The sequence below is a fragment of the Pygoscelis adeliae genome, unplaced genomic scaffold, assembly GCF_000699105.1.
Source record: "Pygoscelis adeliae isolate BGI_AS28 unplaced genomic scaffold, ASM69910v1 Scaffold11, whole genome shotgun sequence".
Lineage (NCBI taxonomy): Eukaryota > Metazoa > Chordata > Aves > Sphenisciformes > Spheniscidae > Pygoscelis > Pygoscelis adeliae.
The window spans coordinates 401,391-421,332 of record NW_008824059.1 but is presented as its reverse complement, the minus strand read 5'-3'; the positions used below and the strand labels follow the sequence as shown (position 1 = coordinate 421,332).

Here is a 19,942-nt window from a genome sequence, read left to right as displayed (position 1 = left end):
ATCATTTACAACTGTACAGAGTAAACTCTGGACACCGCAGACCACGCTCCAACCCAGCGCATGGTCTCTTGGCTTTTTAAGCATTTGGCTTGCGTGCCAGGGTACATGAACCCCCCAATGAAGCCCCAAGGACACAGAGGTGTGAGATCACCCCTTAAACCCCCTGTTACCCTGTGCAGCAGGTCACAGAGGAAAACAGCTGGTGCAAGCAGGTGTTTCCTGACTTGTTTCGAGCCTTCTGTCTAACTTCAGCTTCCTTCAGGGCCCAAATGCTTGCTGCCTAAGTCTGGCATTGGTGGGCATCAGCAATTTTTTATTTGTGAGCAAATGGAGGTGAAAAACAGTACTGAAGAACTGAACACTGTTGCTGAGATCCTGCAGCTTTGTGACTCCTACGAGGGGATGTTAAGGCTTGGGGACTGTGCTTGGCTCAGCCGGGAGCGAGGGGCTACATCTGCCAGCATTTCAAGGTAGCTTCCTTAGGAAATGGTCATGTTGCTGTTGCCCAACATGATCCTTCAACTGTTGGTGCTGGTTTGGGATTAAATATTTCTTGGGACCTAGGGGCTTTTTACACTGCTAAATAATCCATCACCTGCCGACAGCTCTAGAGCTGCTGTGCCCCCAGTAGTGTATTTCAGCGGTTGTTTTGGACTGCATGGTACATTCAAAGTGACAGTGAATAAACCTTTAGCTTGGGAACAAGAAGTGACAATGCCTGCTGTGCCAGGTGACATTGCAGGACAGGAGCAGGAATATGGCAGCCCTGTGCTTGTTGGCAAAGAGAGGGACCGGGGAAGTCTGAGAGTTGAACCCCTAAAGCCTTGTGCACGTGGCAAGAAGATTTCTATGGGGCCTAACCAGCCAGACAACCCACAAGCTCAGAGCAGTTCTGCGGAAGGGAAAATCCTCTCCAGTACCCCAGACTGGGATACCTGGAGGTGGGCTCCTTGTTCCAGGTGTGGGTGGTTAAACAGAAGTGACTTTCCAGAGGTGCAGCTCCCCAGGGCCAGGCAGACTTGGCACGGAAAAGACAGAGGGGTGGATTTGTCCCCAGCCATTGGGGCTAACACAAGGGTTTGCCAATGCCACTGCAGCTGGGTCAGCATCACCCTGTAGCATAGAGCTGGCTCCAGGGACCCCCCATCAGTGACAGCCAGAGATGACCAGGAATAGCTGCTATGCACATATACAAAGCTAAAGGACACTTTCTTTGGGCTGCTGATCCAAACAAGCACCCCTGAGTGAAGGCAACCCAGGTAACGAGCTATCTGGGAGCCGAGAGAATTAAAAAAAATGATAGTGTCATAGAAGGAATGCCCCCAAATCCCCTCCAACGTGAATTTAGGGAAGACTCCCCAGAGACACCCCAGAAACCACAGATCACATTCAGAAAGTTAATAAATACACACCGTGTTTCGACCATTATTTCAGTCAGCCACAAACTGGAATGAAGACAGGGTCCTCCTAGACGATCATCCTTAACACCGGCTTAGTCTGAGCCTGGGTGGAAGCAGGAGCTGTGCTGTCACTGCTCAGCCTGGCCCATCTGCAAACCAGAGGAGGGTTTCTACACCGTGGTAGCAGCAGAGGAAAGGAAAGGAGGAGTCTTGCAGGCATCCTGCCCATCCATCATTCCCAGGAGCACTACTCCACTCTTCTACATCTCTTACCCGCACAGCAGACACAGAGCAAACCAGGACTGCAAGGCAGGCTGGGATGCAGAGGTATTGCTGGCTGACCTCACGGAGGAGGTCCGCTGCTGCCGGGGTTGTAGGTGTTCTTCCCGGGATGTACAGCTGGAGAAACACAACCGGCGCTTATGAGGCTCCAGACCAGATGCGGAGAGGTTGCACAGTGAAGCAACAGTGAAATCCCGTGTGGGCTCAAAGGTACAGCTCAGATGCCAAAGAGCTGTTGTGCAGCCTCCGTTGCCTGCTCAAAGAAGGTTTCTTCTTCAAGCGGATCTATACCGTTCACGGCCGAACATATCCCACAGCACTGCCCGGGCAGCCTGAGCTGTTCTTGCCCTGTTCATCACTGCCAAATATTGCACCAGATTTCCCATGTCCCTGTTTCACGCCATTCATTGTTACTTTGTGTGGCCCCTTTGAAACAACAGCAGGTTTTCCACCAACTTCCATAGAAGCTGTGTTAAACACACATGCTCTCCCTGTTGTGGTCAGGCTTACAACAAGCTTTCCTAAATCAGTCAGAGGAATAGTTGCTGGTTTGCCCAAATACATCACCCTGTGCCAGAATGAAGAGTTTGCTGTGCAGAACCCCACGCAACAGGCCCTGATCCCCTGCTGGGCTGTGAGATATCACCATAATAAATATTACCGATAGCAACTGCTCTGTGATCCACAAGCACAGCGAGCACCATCACCACAGCTGTATTTTCCCCAGTCTTCCTGAAATGAAGAAGCTCAAAGGTTTTCCCTGACTTGTGCAAAAGGTTAAAACTCAGTTCTTCAGCAATGCTCTGCCCCTTGGCAGGGGGGTGTTGGCTGTGGTCATCCCTGTCATTCAGCAGGGCACAGCTGTCCTCCCTGAGCCCTATCAACCTCTGCTGTTGCAGCTTTTCACACCATTACCATTGTAAAATCACTGTTGGTGGCTTTTAGTGTGTTTTCTTTTTCCGTCTCCTCTATGATGACCCAATGTCACATCTCTCACGCCAGCTTTTTCTCATTTTCTTCATTGGATGATGCCTGCAAATGTGTTGATGGGCAACAGCAGAGACTTGGGCATGTATTTCACAAGCCCCACATCTTCTGTTTCATGCAGGCTGAATTTCATTGTCCTTGTCTTTTGCAAGCAGTAGCTGGGCTCTAGGCAAGGAGACACTTCCACGCTGCAAGAGCACAAGAACATATTTACTGCATGGGCAAATCTGCCCTTGAGGGCCAGAGTCTGATCTCAGACTAAACATCAGGTCTCTCCACTGACTGCTGAGGGAGGGCTGTCATATTGAGATGTGCAGCTGCTTTTATTCTTTTTCAACTGGTTTTGGCTGGAAAGATGAGCTGATGTGTATTAGTGTTTGACCACAAAACCAGTGTCATTAGCCTGGCTCAGTTCAATTCTCAGAAATTCACATTTTATGTATGTTCCACATGGCCCATGGACCATGAACCACCTGTCTGTTTGCTTCCAACACATCACATATCATTGCAATTACTATAGGCACATTGATCCCTGCTATTTTCACAGGGCTGAATTCTCTCCCCCTACCTTCATATGCTTGAGATACCCTGGTGAGGAATGCAGTCAGTGAGAGAGCATCAGCTCCACAATATAATTAAGGAGATCTAAGATAGTCTGTCCCTGGAGGTACCTATCTTTCTACTGTCTTAATGACAGCACTTTACTTAAAATGGAAGAACCATTTTGTTTCTCACACCATCACCCGAAAACACAAAGGAGGGAGAGCACCACTCTGCTCTGCTTTCCCTGGAGCAGCAAAGTGTTTGCCCATGGGTCTTTTGTCATGTATGAGGATCAGGACTAGGACTCCCTGGAAAACAGCTCTGCCACCTTGGGAGCCCTTCCAGGGAGGGATGCAAGGTCACTGGTAAGATATGCAGAGCCTGGCACGCGTGCCATTCTCACCTGATCACGTTCCTGTAGGCTCTTCTGCTGTCCTTGTCCAGACACACCGTGAAGGGCCTCTGCTCTGTGCTCCTGATTTTGATATTGCGTGTTTTCAACCTGTTTGCCACGGCCTAGATTGTGAGAGGAGGAAGAGTCCAGTGAGTGTCTCACTTCCCTTCCCTTGGCTGCGTGGTGATGGGTGGTGTGTGCATGCCGGGTATGAAAGGGACAAATGATGACGTCTCTCTTTTTTTAACCTCAGATGTGACATAAGGTGATTTCTTTAAGGAGGGAAGTGTCTCTCTTGTCCTTTTTCTGTTATCACAACCTGGTGAAATTTTGCAAGGGCAAACTTTCCAAACTGGCAATGCTTGCACAGGTTGCAAGATTTGAGATGTCTGATGTGGGGCATGGTCTGTTCTCCAGGGCCATGGTGTATCTTGGTGGGCAGCGTGGGCTGCAGTACCTTGGTGTTTCCAAAAGCCAGGTGAAAATAAGCAAAAGTGTGCTGGTTAGCTAAAAATACCAGCTGAGAGACTGGAGGCACCAGAGCCCAAATGACCAAGGTACAATAATACTTAATGCCACCCAAACTGCCGTGACACATTCCCACAGGGCAGCATGTCCTCTGGGGTCTACTTGAACTCTCATGTAAAACAAGAAGACTGGAGCCCAAGTTTTCAGTCCCATCTCTTGTATAGCCATCTTTCTGAGTTGGTAATTAGATTCATTGAAGTTCCTGCTTCTTGTTTATGCTTTGTTAAAATATTTCTCCAGTGGCCTCTATTCTCATGAGCTCGGTGGGGATTAACACATGGGGTCTGGGGAGGGCACTGCAGCTGGAGATGTGGAGCTAATGGAGTTGATCGCAAAACTACAGACCCTCTCCTGTACCCAAGTGGAGCCACGATGACTAGGGCTCAGCCTTATTTCTCGACTTCATCCCTGGGGCCACAGAATCACCCCAGCAGCAGCTCAGTCCTCCAGAGTTTCCTGAGACAGGATTCAATGGGACACTGAGCAGCAGGGATGCCGTCTGGGGCTTTGGCTCAAAAATCTAGACTTTTCCATGGAAAGTAATTGCAAATCACTCTCTGAGCAGGGTGGCCCCAAAACCTTCTCCTCCCCCACAGAGTGTTTCCCCTTTCACCGTTGTCGTAAGGGATTTCCATGCATGGGCCAACCCCTCCAGGGCTGTGAGCATCCACATCTACTTACTGAGAACGATCGTCCTGACAAGTTGTTGATCCTAACGATTTCGGCGATGTTCACATTCAGACACACCAGATCTGCAACAGAAACAGCACGTTAGACTTGGACCATGGCTCGATCTCAGCTCAGCTTCGAGGGGGGCTGGTTCCAGATCCCACACTTGGGTGCACTGCCAGGGGTCCGTGAGATATATAGGACAGCAGAAAAGGAGGACTCTAGCAAGCTCCATGGGCTAAGGGTTTGCGTGGGGTCATGCTCAGGGTGGAAACCTCAGAGGCTATGTTAAGGGCAAGGAGAGAGAGGAAGACTGCAGCAAGATGCTTCCAAGCCTAGATTGTGGTTATGCTGAACCCCATGTTACAGGGAGCCCCAGGCACGTCATTCATGAGAAAATGCACAACCACAAACTGTGGTGACACCAATATATGCACGTCACTGATTCAACCCCCACAGCGCAAGCACGTAGCGCTAAGTACTATGGTCAGGGTTACTCTACTGAGCACCAGAAAACTCAGCAAACCCTCTTCGCAAGGCCTCAAGCAGGAAGAACCCACCTTCAGCCTCGTCAGCTGGGATGGCTTTCATCACCAGACCTGTGGAGCGCAGGGACATCGCCAGCTCCTTCGCCCGGTCGCTCACCACAACCTGCAGGAAAGGCTCTGTTAATTCACCCTGGCAGAGAGGTTAGACATGGAGAGGTTTGGGGGCATTTTTTCACAAATGCAGCATTAGCTAACAGGCTTTTAAAATTCACCACAACCTCTCTGTCCTCTCCTGGAGTACAAGTCCAGAGGAGAGAAGGAGGGCCAGAGCACTCCTTTTGGGAGATTTGTGCCGTGCTGGGGGTTCCTGTGGACAGAGACATTTTGGGCTCCCTAGAGCCCCACTTACCTTTCTGTATGTTACTGTGAGATCTATGCCAGGGCCATCCAGGGTCGTTTTCCTCTTGGTCATGCTTAACTCTGCAAGGAAAGAACCGGGTAGGATTGAGGTTTCGCTCATCCCAGCTGCTGTCTGTGGTCAGTAGAGAGGGGTCCTCCAATGGAATGAGCCACCCCCTCGGTCACACAGCAGTTGTGGTCGGGCGCACCGGCCCCTCTCTCCTTGCCTATGGGAGCTGAGGCTCTGTGCACTTAACAGGTCCAGTGAGATGGACTCGATTGAGGGTCTGTGCCCAACCGCAATGGCAGGCATCCATTGGATCAGACACTGGGGTGCACTGATGGAAGGGCTGGATGTGACCTCTGTAACAGTCCAGCCTTCAAGCACCCTTGTCCCATCACTGGCAACTCCAGGAAGCAGAATTTCTAATAGGGAAAACATCTGGCAAAGGGGATGGCTGTAAAGCCCAGCTTGTTTCCTCAGTAAAAAGATGATGTTGGTTCAACTTCAGAGGGTCATGAAGCCAACCAAAGCCACAGTCTACAAAACCAGGCTGAGACCTGGCCAGTGACCACAAAGTCTCTCATTTAGCCTGGCGTCACGCGCCCAAGAGGGAGATGGAGATGTTTGGGGAGGCCTCCTGCTCATCAGGGAACAAGGGATATTGCCCCATGGCATGGCCTTGACTGCTGCAGGCTGAGGGACAGGATGAGTGGGAGGTGGGGCCGGCAGGACCCCCGCCCTGGATGGCAGCCCCTGCTGCAGGGCTCAGCTTGGGGGGACATACGCACCTCTGTGGGAGATGCTCTCCTGCACCTGGGTGCGCAGCTCTGTGAGGAACACATCCTCGGCCGGTTCCTGCGCCGGGTCGTTGAAGAAAATCTGAAAGACAGGAAAATCTCTAAGAACAGCTCCTCCTCAGTCACCCTGTGACATCACACTGGGCTTGTGACATCAAAAGGTTCTCCAGAGCACCCAGGTGTGACATCATCAAAGGGAATGTATGACCTCATCATGGCAGCCGGGGGGCTATGGGATGGAGAGAACTCCTTTTGCTCTGCTTTCTGAAGCCCAGGAGTGTTACAAGCCTTGCCAGGAGCCCGGTGGCCCTGGCCAGCAGAGCCACGGGCAGTGTCCCCTGCCACTGGGTGTCACTGCGCACTCACAGATGAGTCTGTTCCCAGCCGTCCACCCAGAGGCAACCCAGGTGAAGGGAAGCAGGTTCCCAGGCCTGACTGCAGATGCTGGCTTAGCTTCAAGGCACGTGATTTCTCTATCTGATACACCTAAATCAACTGGTCACTTCAGACCTGTTAATTATTTTCTTGTCATGGGCTTGTTTTGAGCAAAATGCGAGGATAAGGTCCTGGAGAACCTCTCCTAGCCCTATGTCCAACTCCTGTGGGACCTGACCTCACTTCCAGGAAAACTCTCTGCAGCCAAAGAGGAACAGTGTGGTCTTAACCAAAAAGGCAAAACAGGCTTAGTGTTTCTAGATGAAGCAGCATCACACCCTGTATGACAACAGGGTAGGTTAGGTGCTTCTATCTGAAAACCACATCAGGAGTCAGTTCTTCTTCCCCTGCTTGAGTCACCCACTCTCTCACTTCCTTTTGATTTTTGTCTTGGAGGATAAATGAGTGGAATAAAAATTCATCAAAAAACCAAAATCCCCAGCCACACAAGCTGAGGACCAGGTGCTCCAAGTGTTTACAAGCTACATGTTATTAGTTCAAGTCCTAGTGATGCTCTACCAGTAATTACCAAAGCTCTTCCAGCTCTTTGCAAGCCACATGCCAGTTTGCTCATGAAATGGCTGCTCCTTTGCTGCAATAGGTTACCACATTGGCTATGAGTAGATTAAAAGGAGATATGTGCATCGGTGGCACCCTAAGCTTTGAAGGGGGAAAACTGCCAGAGCAGCAGATGCGGGGCTGATGTTACATGACCGAATACAGTAGTTCTTTGCTCTCGTATCAAATGCCAGGTCTCACTCTGATACCGTTTCAGAGAAAAACTGGCAGGAAATAAATAAAACGATGTTTCAGGAAGCCCTGCAAAGCCCCTGCAAGGTACAGGAAGGTTTTGGCGAAGCCACTCAGAAAACTCCTGTTTGCTTACAGCATCTAAAGCAGCAGGAGGTGCCAGAGCTCCTGAGCTAACCCCAGTCCAGCAGAGCAGGAAATCTGTGTCCTTACAGGGTAATTCCAAGGTTCACTTTGCTGACCCGCGTGATCCTGAAATAGCCTTCCCGGGATCGTTTGCTCTGGCTGAGCTGTGCTACAGGGAGCCGCTAGACCCGAGAGTCTGGCAAGGAGGGAACAGGCTGGGGAGCACAGAGATCCAGGCTCAGATCTGCCAAAAGCCCCCGGACCCCATCGACTCTGCACAGCTCTGCCAGCAGTGGGGCTCTGCAAGCCCTTGCAGGGCCACGTGAAGGCACAAGAGATGCGGCACCCACCTTCACAGCGTAGACCTGGAAGCAGACAGGCTGGAAGCCCATGCGGACGTAGTAAGCAATCACATCAGTGATGAACAGATCAGTCACAAGATGTTTGCTCGGAGAGGAAGGCTGGGGGGCAAATCATATTATGGATCAGCCACAGTCACTTCTCAAAAACACTGCCACAAACCCTCACGCCTTCCTAGCTAAATAATGAGCAATGAGCTGTCACCCAGGGCAGCACTGAGTGCCTCTGCCATAACTAGTAAAAGCGAATGGGAGAAGCGAAAGCTTGCGCCCACCTACCAGCCTTTTTTGTAGGCTATCGATGGTGGCTCAAACTGCCAGGAAATGAGAGCCTGGGGTATTTCAGCAAATGCCTCATTTACATTTTCTTTCTTGAAATCTGCCATTTCCTGTCCCTTGGCCAAAAAAGCCCATCACACAGCGAATGGGTCTTGTGGGCTGGCGGTGTCAGCCTCAAGCACCTTCCCAGCTGCCGGGCCCGGGGAGGGGTTTGCAGGGAGAAATCCTTTATCTGGGGCATGGAGGAGCCCTGCAGGGCACGAGCTCATCCTCAGATACGGCAGACGTGTTTGGGAAACGGGCCAGTTTGGGGAGGTGGGAAGGTTTCCGTCTTACCATGGTGGCCAGCTTGGGAATCATGTGGCAGAGCGTGTTGATGTTGCTCTCGTACCACGGGTCGGCTCTGCCCAGGTACCCGGCCACCTCGCAGAGCTCCTCTTGGCCGGTGGCAGCGTGGTCCTGCGGGAGAAACACACAGCTCAGAGTAGGATCATGGCTGAAAATACTGGAAGCCGTAGAGGAGGCAGAGGGAGCTGGGGCACGAATGCCCTGTGAGCAGCTCCCCCATCCCTCCACCTTCCCTGCTTGGTCCAGAGAAGACAGCAAAACATTTCTTGCAGCACTTGTTTAGAAGGTGCTCAAGAACAAAAATTAAGTGAAGAATGAAAAGAAGAAATACTCATTTTTATAATGGCACATTTGTCAGGACTCACAGCCAGCTCTGGGCCAGTTTAAAATATTGTGAGAAGTGCGACTGTTTATTTATTGCTGTCTCGAGGCTGTCAGAAGGGAAGAGATTTGCCCAAGATAAACTGCAAGGTAGTGACTTGCAGAACTAAAACTGGGGCCACGACCAAGCAGGCAAAGCCCTCTGTAAGGGGTGACCGCTTCCCCTAAGTGTTTGGGAGGTGAGAAAAGCATCAGTCCTTTGCTAAAGCTCCCTCGATCCTCCTATAGCTGGGGCATAGCAGCAAAACTGAATACCATTTCTAGGCTGTGAGTTATCACCTGTCAGGGTGGTTGGAGCAACCTGAATGTCTCTGGAGCTGATGGATTCCTGAAATCAGTCTGCAAACTGAGCCCAGCCGCCCTTCCTTGGCTCCCCTCCTCCTGGTTCTAGGAACTAGGCATTAACAGATGTGAATTCCTGTAAACCTCCCTGCTCTTCCTCCAAAACCACCGTCAGCTGCTGGCAGCAGGCGGCAGTGCCTGGAGCTGCCGAGCCCAGACTCACCGCAACGGCCAAGGTGTTTGGCTGCCCTGTCACGACCGGGATGTAGTAGAATTGCAGGTTCAGCCTGGGAGTCAGGAAAACTCGCCGTGTTTCTCGTTTCCTTGAAATGGAAAAATAAATAGCTGTGTCACAAGGGGAAGGTGGAGGAAAATGGCCCTTGGCCAAGGCTAGGCAGTGCCAGTAGACCACAGCTGCTCTGCAACAGGAGCTCATGCCCTCTTTGCCCAGTGTGACAGAATGACAGCGATGCCCCCAGGTTCCCAAATCCGGCAAGGGGAGATGATGGGGTTAAGGGGCGTCCCGCAGATGGCCTCTCAGCTGGGACCAGCAGCCCCCTCTGCACCCAGCTCTGCTCCCCAGGCTGCTGCCTGCACCATGACCCAGACCCATCCCACATTGGTCTCCTGCCCCGGGTGAGCTCGCTGGGCAGCTGGAAAACATCTTTTCTTTAGGATTTTTCCCTTTTGCATGGGAAAACATCTTGCCTCATTTATTGTTCGTTTAACCCATTCCACAGACAGAAGGGAAAAACTCCCTGTGTGCATCTTTTGGGCCAACAGAGCCAAATGATGCCATGCATCTGGTGAAGATGGATGCATCTGGATGCAAAACACCTGGGCCCCATCCTGCCTCAAGTAGCACCAGAGCCCAACCCCATCCCCAGCCATCCTGGCTGCTTCAACAGGCTGAAGAGCAAGCCCCCACTCTGTCCTCCCTTTCCTCAAGCCCCCAGAGCCAAAGAGCTGTGGCCACTGGTTACCTCAAAGAGTGGTAGGCTTGGGCCAGGCGCCCCAGGATCCGGTCATCCCCCAGCAGCACGATGCGGGCAGTGTGCAGCCTCTGGAGCGGGGCTGCAGGCTCTGGGGGGATGCCTGGTCTCCTCTGTGGCTTCACTGGGGGCTTTGCCCCGGGACCATTGCAGCCAGCCTGCAGGAAGGCCATGCTCTCCAGCGGCGATGGCTTTTTTTTAATGCCACCCTTCCTCTGGAGCCGGGATTGCTCTGTCTCGGTGCTGCAAGGGGCGAAGGGCTCCTCGGCTGCCGTGGGCAGGTCTCGCTCTATGCCGCTGTCGGTGGAGAGCACGGAGAAACGAGTCTGCTCGCAGCACTCGCAGTCCGAAATGATGTCCTGGATCTCAAAGTTGTCCAGGTCCTGGCTTAGGCAGTCGGGCTCACAGCTCTGTGACAGCGGGCGGATAAACAGCACCAATTCCTTCCCTGTGGGCAGAAAGGAACTCAAGGAGGGAAATACAACCAAACCCCGGCTGAGTCTCAGTCCTGTCCTGGCTCCCCTCTTCTCATGCAAACCAGAGGGTCAATATCTCCACCAGCAGGTGCAAGAGGAGTCAGTCTTTCAGTTCCATTTCAATGCTGCACCATGAAGACAGCTCAATATCACTCAAATCAGGTACTTTGGGTGCATCTTGCTGCAGCCTGTCCCGCAGGGGTCCCCCCCTCATCTCCTTCACCCCTCTCCCCCCCTAATCCCCTGATCTGACCCTGACACCCCGCAAGAAGGAAGGCTGGTACAGTCAGCACGAGCCTCCACAAGCTTGGCCCTTGGGCAGTGGTTATGAAACTTACTGCCCAAGAATCAGAGCTAAATGACATGTTTTGCACAGGCTTCCCAGCCTCAGGCACCATCCAAACTTGCCACAGCCCCGCAGGGCACTCACAGAGCTGGTCGTCTTCTGTCCAGAGGTGAAAGCTGATGCTGGGGTTGGGCAGAGGGGTACCCTGCAGCCCTCCTAAGGGAGCATCGCCTGGGGGAAACAAGGATGTTTGTAACACACAGGAGCAGACAGTTTTCCTGCGCAGGTGCATGAACCCCCACCAGTGCTGTGCTTCAGACACTGGCTGAGATAGCCTGTGCTGACCCCAAGGGCTCTCCCACCCTGGTCACCTTCTGGCCAGACCTGAGGCTGTAATCACAGACCTCTGCTCTCACAAATTGAGCCATAAGAAGGTACCTACACCACCAGCGAAAGGGAGAAATGAAGATGGGGACACAGGCACAGGCAAGTGAAGGACCTTGCTTTGCTGCAGACAGCAGAGGGATTGCAGAATAAATAAAACATTCTTCTAGCACTGGGCTTCCAACACACGTGGCAGGACCTCTCTTGCCAATCTCAGCTGAGACGCAAGGGAGCTCTCTGACCCCACCATCGCTGGCTGTTTTTAACCCATTATGGCTCTGTGAGAAGCAGCGAGACAGTTCAATAGCTCCCTGCCGCCAAAAGGAGACGGTCCCACTCCTCTCCCTGCACCACGGACTGCTCCTCCCCATATCTGCAGCAGGACAGTCTCCAGCTATTACTGGGGAAAGAGCTGGGATGCAGGGTCCTTCCACCAGGAGTAGCCAGGAAGAGGGAAGCGTGACCCCCGTTTCCCTCTGGTCTACCCCAGATTTGTGAGAGGAGCTGTGATGGATAGGAACATTCGTTATAGTCTGTGTAGCCCCGATGGCACCAGGCTGGAACAGAGCACTGCCAGGGATGGAAGGAGATAGCAGTACCACTGTCCACCACACCAGTGCAAGGAGGTTTCAGGGAGTGGTGCACAGTGTCTCTCCAGTCTAGGCCATGGCAGGATGTATCTTACACCAGCAGAGCACTAGAGAGTCTGTCCAGCCTCCCCTGGTTGACACCTATGGCACCCTTTGCAAACGACAGAGACATGTCTCTGGGCCTCAGCGCGGCTGAATTAGCAGCAGAGATTGCCACGGTGCCTTTCCTCAGGTGGCAGATTTGCCTTCCACTGCCATGTGCAGTTTGCCATCCTGGACATCAGGTCACCACAAGGAGCCAGGCTGCAAGGACCTGATCCCGGTCCTGATGGATGGGATGCTGCTAAAGTGGAGGCAGACGGGAGGTGGGGATGGACAGATGTAGGAGGGCAATGGCGAGGACCGGCCGGGGGGGCGGGGCCCTGCCAGTCTGCATGACTCCCTTAACCCTCCGTGCATGGCTGGCCGGGAGCTCACCTGCTTGCAAGGAGCTGAGGACAGTGCGGTAAATCTTCTCCAGCCTTGCTGCGTGCTGGCCGCGGTCTGCGCTCGCCTCGTTTCCTGCACACTCAACTGCTGCCACCACTTGCCGGAACCAGTGTTCGACGTCGCTCGTGGGCATATCCTGTCGCAAGGAGCAGCTATTAACACCCAGAGGCGTGAAAAGAGGAGGTGTTCCACGGGCAGGGCCACGGGAGCGGGCAGAAAGAGGGCAAAGGAGTCCTGCAAAAATTGTTTCACAACAGAGGGCACAAATGTCCTCCTGTCCCCGGGGAAGACTGGAGGAGGAGAGATACCGGCTGTACCGTCTGCTTAAAGCTTTTTTCTGGCAGGTTTGCAGCTGATGGGCACTGTGCTCCCAGCTGCCACGAGCTCGGGGAGTCAGCAGCAGAGCTGGCAGCTCAAGTAACCCTCAGGAGATGGGGACAGCAAAGGTGTCCTTGGAGTGGAATCGCTGAGAGTCCCTGCAAAGTTGCCTTTCTGAACTAGACATTTGTCTTACTGTGGCCCCACAGCTCCTTGAAGGAGGTTTTGGAGAAAACTGGTTGAAACTTTTCTGCTGAGATGTTTTTGCAATGACCAGTGGCTCACAGAGGAGCCTATATTTCAGTCGCAGAGCCCAGCTTTGCTGTGCAAAACTGAAGACTCAAACTGAAGATTCAAAACCTGTAGGTCCTGCTGCAGCCACTCTTTTATATTTGAAGAATTCTTTAGTTTAACACCAGCTCTGCTTGTAGCCCAGCCTTGCAAGTAACACTGGGGCTACTGGGAATGGAGACCAGCAGTGAGGAGCTGAGGGGGTCTCTCCACTTGCCAAAAAACCTTTCCCTGCTCTGAGGTGCCCAGCAAGAGTAGGACCATTGGAAGACCACACGTGGTGCCGCAGAAGTGGTGCCAGTTACCTGGAGGCTCCTCTTCAAGCCACTGACATCGCAGCCCTCACCCAGGGCCGCCTGCATGGCGTGGATGATCACATAGCACATGCATGCCCGGGGGCTCTGGGAGACCTGAGCTGCCTCCGTGTCGGTGACCAGCGCGTTGCAGATGGCTTTGGAGAGCAGCTCCGGATCAGCAAAGATGAAAATCCTGCGTGGGGCGGGAGAATGGGAAAAGAGGGAGATGAGATGAGGACTCCCCGTTACCGACATCAGGGCTGGCACGAGCAGCTCACATCTCCATTATCCCATGCAGAGAAAAAGGGTTGCTGTTGACATTCCCCTCCTCTGCCCTGTATCCCTGCCAAGGGAGGCTCCCTGCCTCCCAGGACCATAGGAATAAATTGGGACACGTGGGAGGAATGTGCTTCTTCCAACACAAAGCTCCCCCAAGACCATGTGCTGCCACGTGGTTTATGTCCACATTGTTTGTTCCATCCAACATTAATTCAGAGCGGAGGGAAGGACAGATTTCACTGAGACTATAAAAGAAATAAAAGTAACAACCCATTAGAGGAGGCACTACTCACTTTTCCTGATAAGGGTACGGGTCACTTTTGAGACTTTGTTCGGAAATGACCATTCTTTGGTATAACATACCTAGCAAATGCAAGAAGATAAACACGCAGGAATCAGAGCATGAGAAATAACAACACAACTCACCGGAACAGCTCAGCGCTGCTCCCGGTTGTAGAAGGCTGATGGTGGGTCTGCCAAGTCGGCAAACACCCATCGCTGGAGAGATGAAGTAAAAGAGCCAAGAATCAGGCCCAGAGTTAAAAATAGTCAAGGACAAAGATAGGCCATGCTACATAAAAAGAAAACCCCTTCTATTCAGGGACAATTTCCTGTATTTCCCTTCCTTTGTTTGGTGGGTTATGAGCTTGGGAGCAGAGTCGGAAGCAGGAGGAAGAGCCCAACTCCCAGCCTCCGTCCTTGGGGCCACATCGGGGGACAGCGTTTGGGTAGATAGGAAGATTACGACACGTTTCTCAATCAGAAGGGATGTACTTTACCCTCACCTTGCTCTGGGGCAGGGAAGACACATCCACTCCACTTCGGTCAGAAACCTAATACAGTGTGCAATCACCTTGTGAATCTCGTGGTGCCCCGAAAGAAGCTCCTATCTCAGTTGGAGATCCCCCTCTCTCCACACTGAATCATTGTTTTACCAGAAGTCAGGTGAGATAAAGGTGGACCTTGGAGCTGCAGGCAAAGTGGTACTGGGGAAGAGTGATCGGGGTGAGGGCAATGGGCTGAGACTACCAAGAATGGCACTTTCTAATTTCCCACCAGGTTTCTCATATCTTACCTCCCCCTCACAAGGGAGGAGGTAAAGCACCTTGCACTGTTTTAAAGGATTACTTTTACAGACTCATATTAAAGAAAACTTCAGCAAGGAGAACTTTAATGAGCAACATAGAGAAAAAGGAAAATAGAGTTGTCCTCTGGCTTGCTTTCTAAAAGGGACTGTTCTCTGCAGAAACTAATGATGTTTTAGTGTCTAAAACCTGATGCACAGGTAGTGGAGGGGGAGCCCATGCTGGACAGCCAGCAACTCAATCTCAGATGGAGAGTTCACTTTGCAAAAAGGAGACCTCCGCAAAATTTACTGAGATGCCCAGGCTGGGAGCATAAGCACCGTTTCCTATATAGACGGAGGGTGTATATATACCTGGCCTTAGGTGGGCTGGACTTGACTCTGGTGCTGCCTACACTGACAGCAGGAGGACCCCAAGGTTTTCTGCTAGTAACTAAGGCTCAGCAGACTGAAATCAGGAGAGGGGAACCCTCCCATCCAGTGCATCCCTAAGACCCCCCCGCAAGCGTTTGGCCAGCCCCATGCAGAAATCCCTGCCATGGCTCGCTGCATTAGGCAAAGGCCAGATCAGGTATGGAACCCCCCCCCAAACCCCCACTACCACTGCCTCGAGGACCCAAGCCGTTCACCGTGCCATGCACAGGCAGAGCAGGGAAGGCCTCGTACCTGGTGCTGTCCTTTCCATCTTCAGCCTGACAGCATAGTCCAAACCGATGGTGCAGAAAGGCTTGGGCAGGGTGAGCAGCTTCTTACAGAAATCATACACTCTGCTGCAGAGCTCGTCGGAGATGCAAGGAGCCTGGAGTGAGAAAGGGGCAGTTAAGGAGATGCCACAGGCAGTGATCCCTAACGGTGCTCTCCCCACAACAGACCCCAGGGTGGGAGGGCACAGAGCTACACCAAATTCAATAGGGATTTAAATGCAATATATGAAGCAGAACCAGGCCCTAGGATAGTTTGGAAACCTCCAGCAATACCCACTGAAGGGTTGTGGGCACACATTTTTGCCAGGCTGTGGTTTCCTGCACCATCAGGCACCTAAACACCTCCAGAAAAGGGGGTCAGCTGGAAGGACCTGTCTCTCCCATACATGTCACAGGTGCCAGCGTCTCAGCCATCAAACATCACGCTGGGAAATGCACAGTTGAGTCCACCCATGGCAGTCCCAGGGCTTTGCTGGGCAGGTACTGGGATATTTCAGCACGGGAATAGGTGCTGAGTGACTTCAGGTGGTCCCTCCTGTGGCTTCTGATTTCCCTGGATCTTGCCCCAGAGAAGCCCGCGGTAGGTTACCTTTATCAAGGTGTACATCAGCGTGTGCAGCAAGGGGATGATGTAATGTCTGAAGTCACCTCGCTCCGCCTGTGGGACCAAAAGGCACAGTCAGCTCAGGCAGCACCTGGCAGGGTGCTGGGATGGGCAGCAGCGTAGACCAGAGCCGGGGGAGCCACCGCAGCCACCGAGATGTGCTGCTTAGTGACTCAGGCACACAGGGAGAGCACGGGAATCCACCCTGGCTCAGGGGTGGTGCTCCCCAGGTCAAGGTGGGGTTTGGGGTCCCTCCACAGGCCACCAGGGTGGCAGGATGTCCCTGGGGCAGACAGGGCTTGCCTGGTGGGCATCCCACGCAAGCCAAGCCTTGGGGAAGGGTGTGGGGGGTGGACCACACTGCCGTGGCCACCACCACATCACAGGGCTGGAGATTGTTGTAGGGACGTGAAGGCTCTGTGAGCTGCTGCGGGAGCATAGTTTGCACACCCAGAGCTGCGAAGCGCATATGCAGCAGTCATGGTGGGAGCGAGCGAGCGAGTTTCTAACTGAGCTCATTAGGGAGATCCTTTCTGTTGCAAAAATTCATGTGAAAATATAAAACCACTGGGAACCCTCTGAAAAAGCCTGTTTTACATTCGGTGGGTGTGGGACCAGAGTGGACAGGAAGGAGAGGTGCTCTTGCATCCCCATCCTGGCCCATGGGAAGCCAGATGGGTGCTCAAGCCAACACAGCCCTGGCCCCTCCCTGCAGCCTGGCTCTAACTGACAGCTCCAGAAATGGGAATGCCCCTGGATAAACCTGGGAAAGATATTTCCATCCCGAAGATATTTCCAGCACCTTTCTTCAGGGCTGCTGTGCTGATGGATCTGAGTTAAATGGAACTGATGGCAGCAAAGCTTTAGAAATTGTCAATAAAATGAATAGTAGTGAATTGCTGAGACCAGCTGATATTTGCCCAGAGCCCTCGAGGAACTCAAGCATGAAATTGCTGAATTATTATCTGTGGTTGGTACTGACTACTCAGAGCTGCTGCTGTACCAGAGGAATAAAAATAAATAAATAAATAAAAGTGATGCTGATTTCCAAGAAATGCTTCAGAGAGATGAAGGGAATTACAGACCATGAGGCCTGACGTCCCTCCTGGGCAAAGAAAGATAAGAGTAGCAGAGTGATAATAGGTATAACGGGGAGGGACTGACACGGCTTTTGCAGAGGAAAGCAGACCTCAAGCCTTCTGGGGGAATCCCTGGATCCATAGCCAAGGGTGATGTGGGTGTTCCTGTCTAGCTGGATTTGCAAAAGCCACTTGATAAGATCCCTCCCCAAGGCACTGACGGAAGCTAAACTGCCATAGCATGAGGGAGAGAGCCTGCAAATAGCCTCAGAGCTGCTTAAAAGGCAGAAAACAAAGATTAGGAATAACGACTCGACGTTTACAGCGCTGCAATGTGTGCACAGGGGTCCATGCTGGGCTGATGTGGCTCAAGTGTGTGGTACGGGAGTGTCGATGGAGGGAGGTCAGCCTCTGCAGACGGTGCTTGGCCCCCCCCCCCGGGGCTGAGCAGCAGCTGGCCAGAGACATGGGAACTGAGCAGTGCTGAGCAAGGTGGCTCCGTCCTTCCAGCTCGAAAGGAGAAACAGCAAAGATGCGGAGAAAATGGCATGGGGAGGTTTCTGCACAAAGGACTAGCAGGGGCTCATCACCGAGGTGGGGAGGAGGAGGTGGAGGGGGGACATGGGCTCTTCCTCCCTGCACCAGAATGAGAGGGCGCTGGGCAAGATGAGACAGGCTCATAAGAAAGAAAAGATGCTACTTCTACACATGACGTCTCATCAAACCACAAACCAGGTTGCGCCAGGTTGCTGAGGGTGCTAAAAGTTTACACAAGACCAAAAAATGACAAGACAAATCAATGAAAAAAATCCATCGCAAGGTTTCCATCAGAGGCTCTCAGGACAGGACACTGGGTTAGATGTTTCTGCTCTGACACCCGCTGGGGAGGAAATGAGTGACATGGAGGAGAAATTTCCACTCTACCTGTGACTACAGGTGGCTGGGGTGGGATGAGGGAGATTTGGGGGTGGTCAGAAGTGTTTCACACTGTGCTATTTGTGAGCTGCAAAGGCTGCGGCTGCCTTTGGCTGCTGCGGCATCAAGGAGGCTGGGGAGATTCCCTGCTCTGCCCATGGCTCGCTGTCACTTTTGGGGCAAACCCTGGTCCCTGCAGCCGTCAGCTGGGGATGAGCTACAGCTCTGCCCTGGTGTCCCACAGAGTTTTCCACTCTTTGCTATGAGCCACAGTCCCCAGCTAGGCTCAAGGCCCCTAAACACACCTTAGCCATCTCGAGCCCGGGATGGCCCAAGAGGGAGGCAAAGCCCTGCAGGTGGAGTTGAGTCCCCATCCCTCTGCTCCCCCGGGCCCCGCAGCAGGGCACACGCCACAGAGGGGCCGAGCCCGGCACTCAGGGGACGTCTCTGGGGCAGCACTCACCCTTTCCAGCTCCTTCACCAGGATCCTGACCAGGATGGAGCTGTTACTGGGATTCTGGTCGATTTTTTTATGCAGGGTCCATCGCAGCATCCCTGAGAAGTGAAAGCCAAGAGAGGTCAGGTTGCAGAGCAGAGCAGCGATGGGTCAGGAACAGCGTCTGACAGAGGAATCAGCAGACCTGGGCACTGTTGCTGCAAAAATCGTCCACTGGGATGCTACATTGACATCACCATCAGAGCTAAACCAGGCTTCTCTGCCCTCTGCTTCAATCAGTGACCCTCTGCAAGGGACAAGTCATGCTGCTGCCCTGATTCCAGATGCAGCATTGATGTATCGTACCTCTAACACTGGGAAAACTTTGGAAAAAGGTCCCAGAGATCCTAGGACTGGGGGGCTGGAGAAAAGCCAGGCAGGGCAATGGACGTGAAGTTTGTTTCCTGTTCACTCTGTTGCTCTGTTTATGACTGCCTGCTTTTACTGCCTGCCCCCAGGAATTTGGGTTCCTGCTGGTCCCAGCACACAGCACCTGAACGCTGGCTGCCAATAGCTCACACTCAGAGCAAGGGCCACAAAGCAGCTCAGTCCTGCAGATGTCAAGGCTCATTCCACACAAAATCAAATTTAATTAACTGTAAAATATTCCGCGCACTCCAAGTAAAATCAATTTTTCAAAATCAATTAAGTTTCCTAAGGCTGTAGCAGTCCAGTTGCTGGGTCAACTAGAGTTTTATTTTCCAAAACTGTAACACAGGGATTTCAACTGACTCTTTAGCGAGGAGCTAAGCAGTGCGAGGCCAAGCGATACCCCCACAGGGAGAGACGGGAAGACACCAGCTCAGAGTTCTTAAGTGATTGGATGGGGCTGTGCAGTGAGTCGGTGTCAGAGCTGGGAACAGCATCACAAACTGGCATTTGATGTCCCACCTCAACACTGGACCCCCTGAGCGAGTGAAGGGTGTAGAGGATGTAACAGCCACGTAGAGGAGGCATGAAAGCTGCTGAGGTCGGTGCGCAGCAGACACCAGGAACTTGCCAAAGATTTAGCACCTCCGAGAGCAGGTTAGGAAAGGCAGAGCAGTGCCAGGGAGGTGAGGCCACCCCGTGTCCCCCTGACCCTGGCATCATCTGAGAGAGGGGAGTGGTGGGGGGTTTGGGGCCAAGCAATGCTGCAGTGAGGCAGCGCCGGGGACAGCGGTTGCTGACCCCCAGGAGCCACGCCGGGGGTCTGCCTTACCTCGGTC

The 19,942-nt window shown here is 52.7% G+C and overlaps 1 protein-coding gene across 5 annotated transcripts in view; it reads right to left on the bottom strand.

Moving 5' to 3' along the window:
- Positions 1-323: 323 nt before the first annotated feature.
- PIK3R6 (phosphoinositide-3-kinase, regulatory subunit 6) overlaps positions 324-19,942 on the bottom strand; it is a 37,175-nt gene continuing 17,556 nt past the window's right edge. For all 5 annotated transcript variants that reach the window (XM_009334043.1, XM_009334046.1, XM_009334045.1 and 2 more), the window contains 17 exons: positions 18,702-18,793; positions 16,230-16,298; positions 15,603-15,735; positions 14,146-14,215; positions 13,583-13,766; positions 12,657-12,804; positions 11,350-11,436; positions 10,435-10,891; positions 9,675-9,774; positions 8,777-8,899; positions 8,153-8,263; positions 6,483-6,573; positions 5,701-5,771; positions 5,364-5,454; positions 4,816-4,886; positions 3,616-3,728; positions 324-2,857 (listed from right to left, as the gene is read on the bottom strand). In XM_009334043.1, coding sequence (XP_009332318.1) covers positions 2,701-2,857; positions 3,616-3,728; positions 4,816-4,886; positions 5,364-5,454; positions 5,701-5,771; positions 6,483-6,573; positions 8,153-8,263; positions 8,777-8,899; positions 9,675-9,774; positions 10,435-10,891; positions 11,350-11,436; positions 12,657-12,804; positions 13,583-13,766; positions 14,146-14,215; positions 15,603-15,735; positions 16,230-16,298; positions 18,702-18,793 — 2,168 coding nt within the window. In that variant the 3' untranslated portion in view covers positions 324-2,700. The remainder of the gene's footprint in view (positions 2,858-3,615; positions 3,729-4,815; positions 4,887-5,363; positions 5,455-5,700; positions 5,772-6,482; positions 6,574-8,152; positions 8,264-8,776; positions 8,900-9,674; positions 9,775-10,434; positions 10,892-11,349; positions 11,437-12,656; positions 12,805-13,582; positions 13,767-14,145; positions 14,216-15,602; positions 15,736-16,229; positions 16,299-18,701; positions 18,794-19,942) is intronic.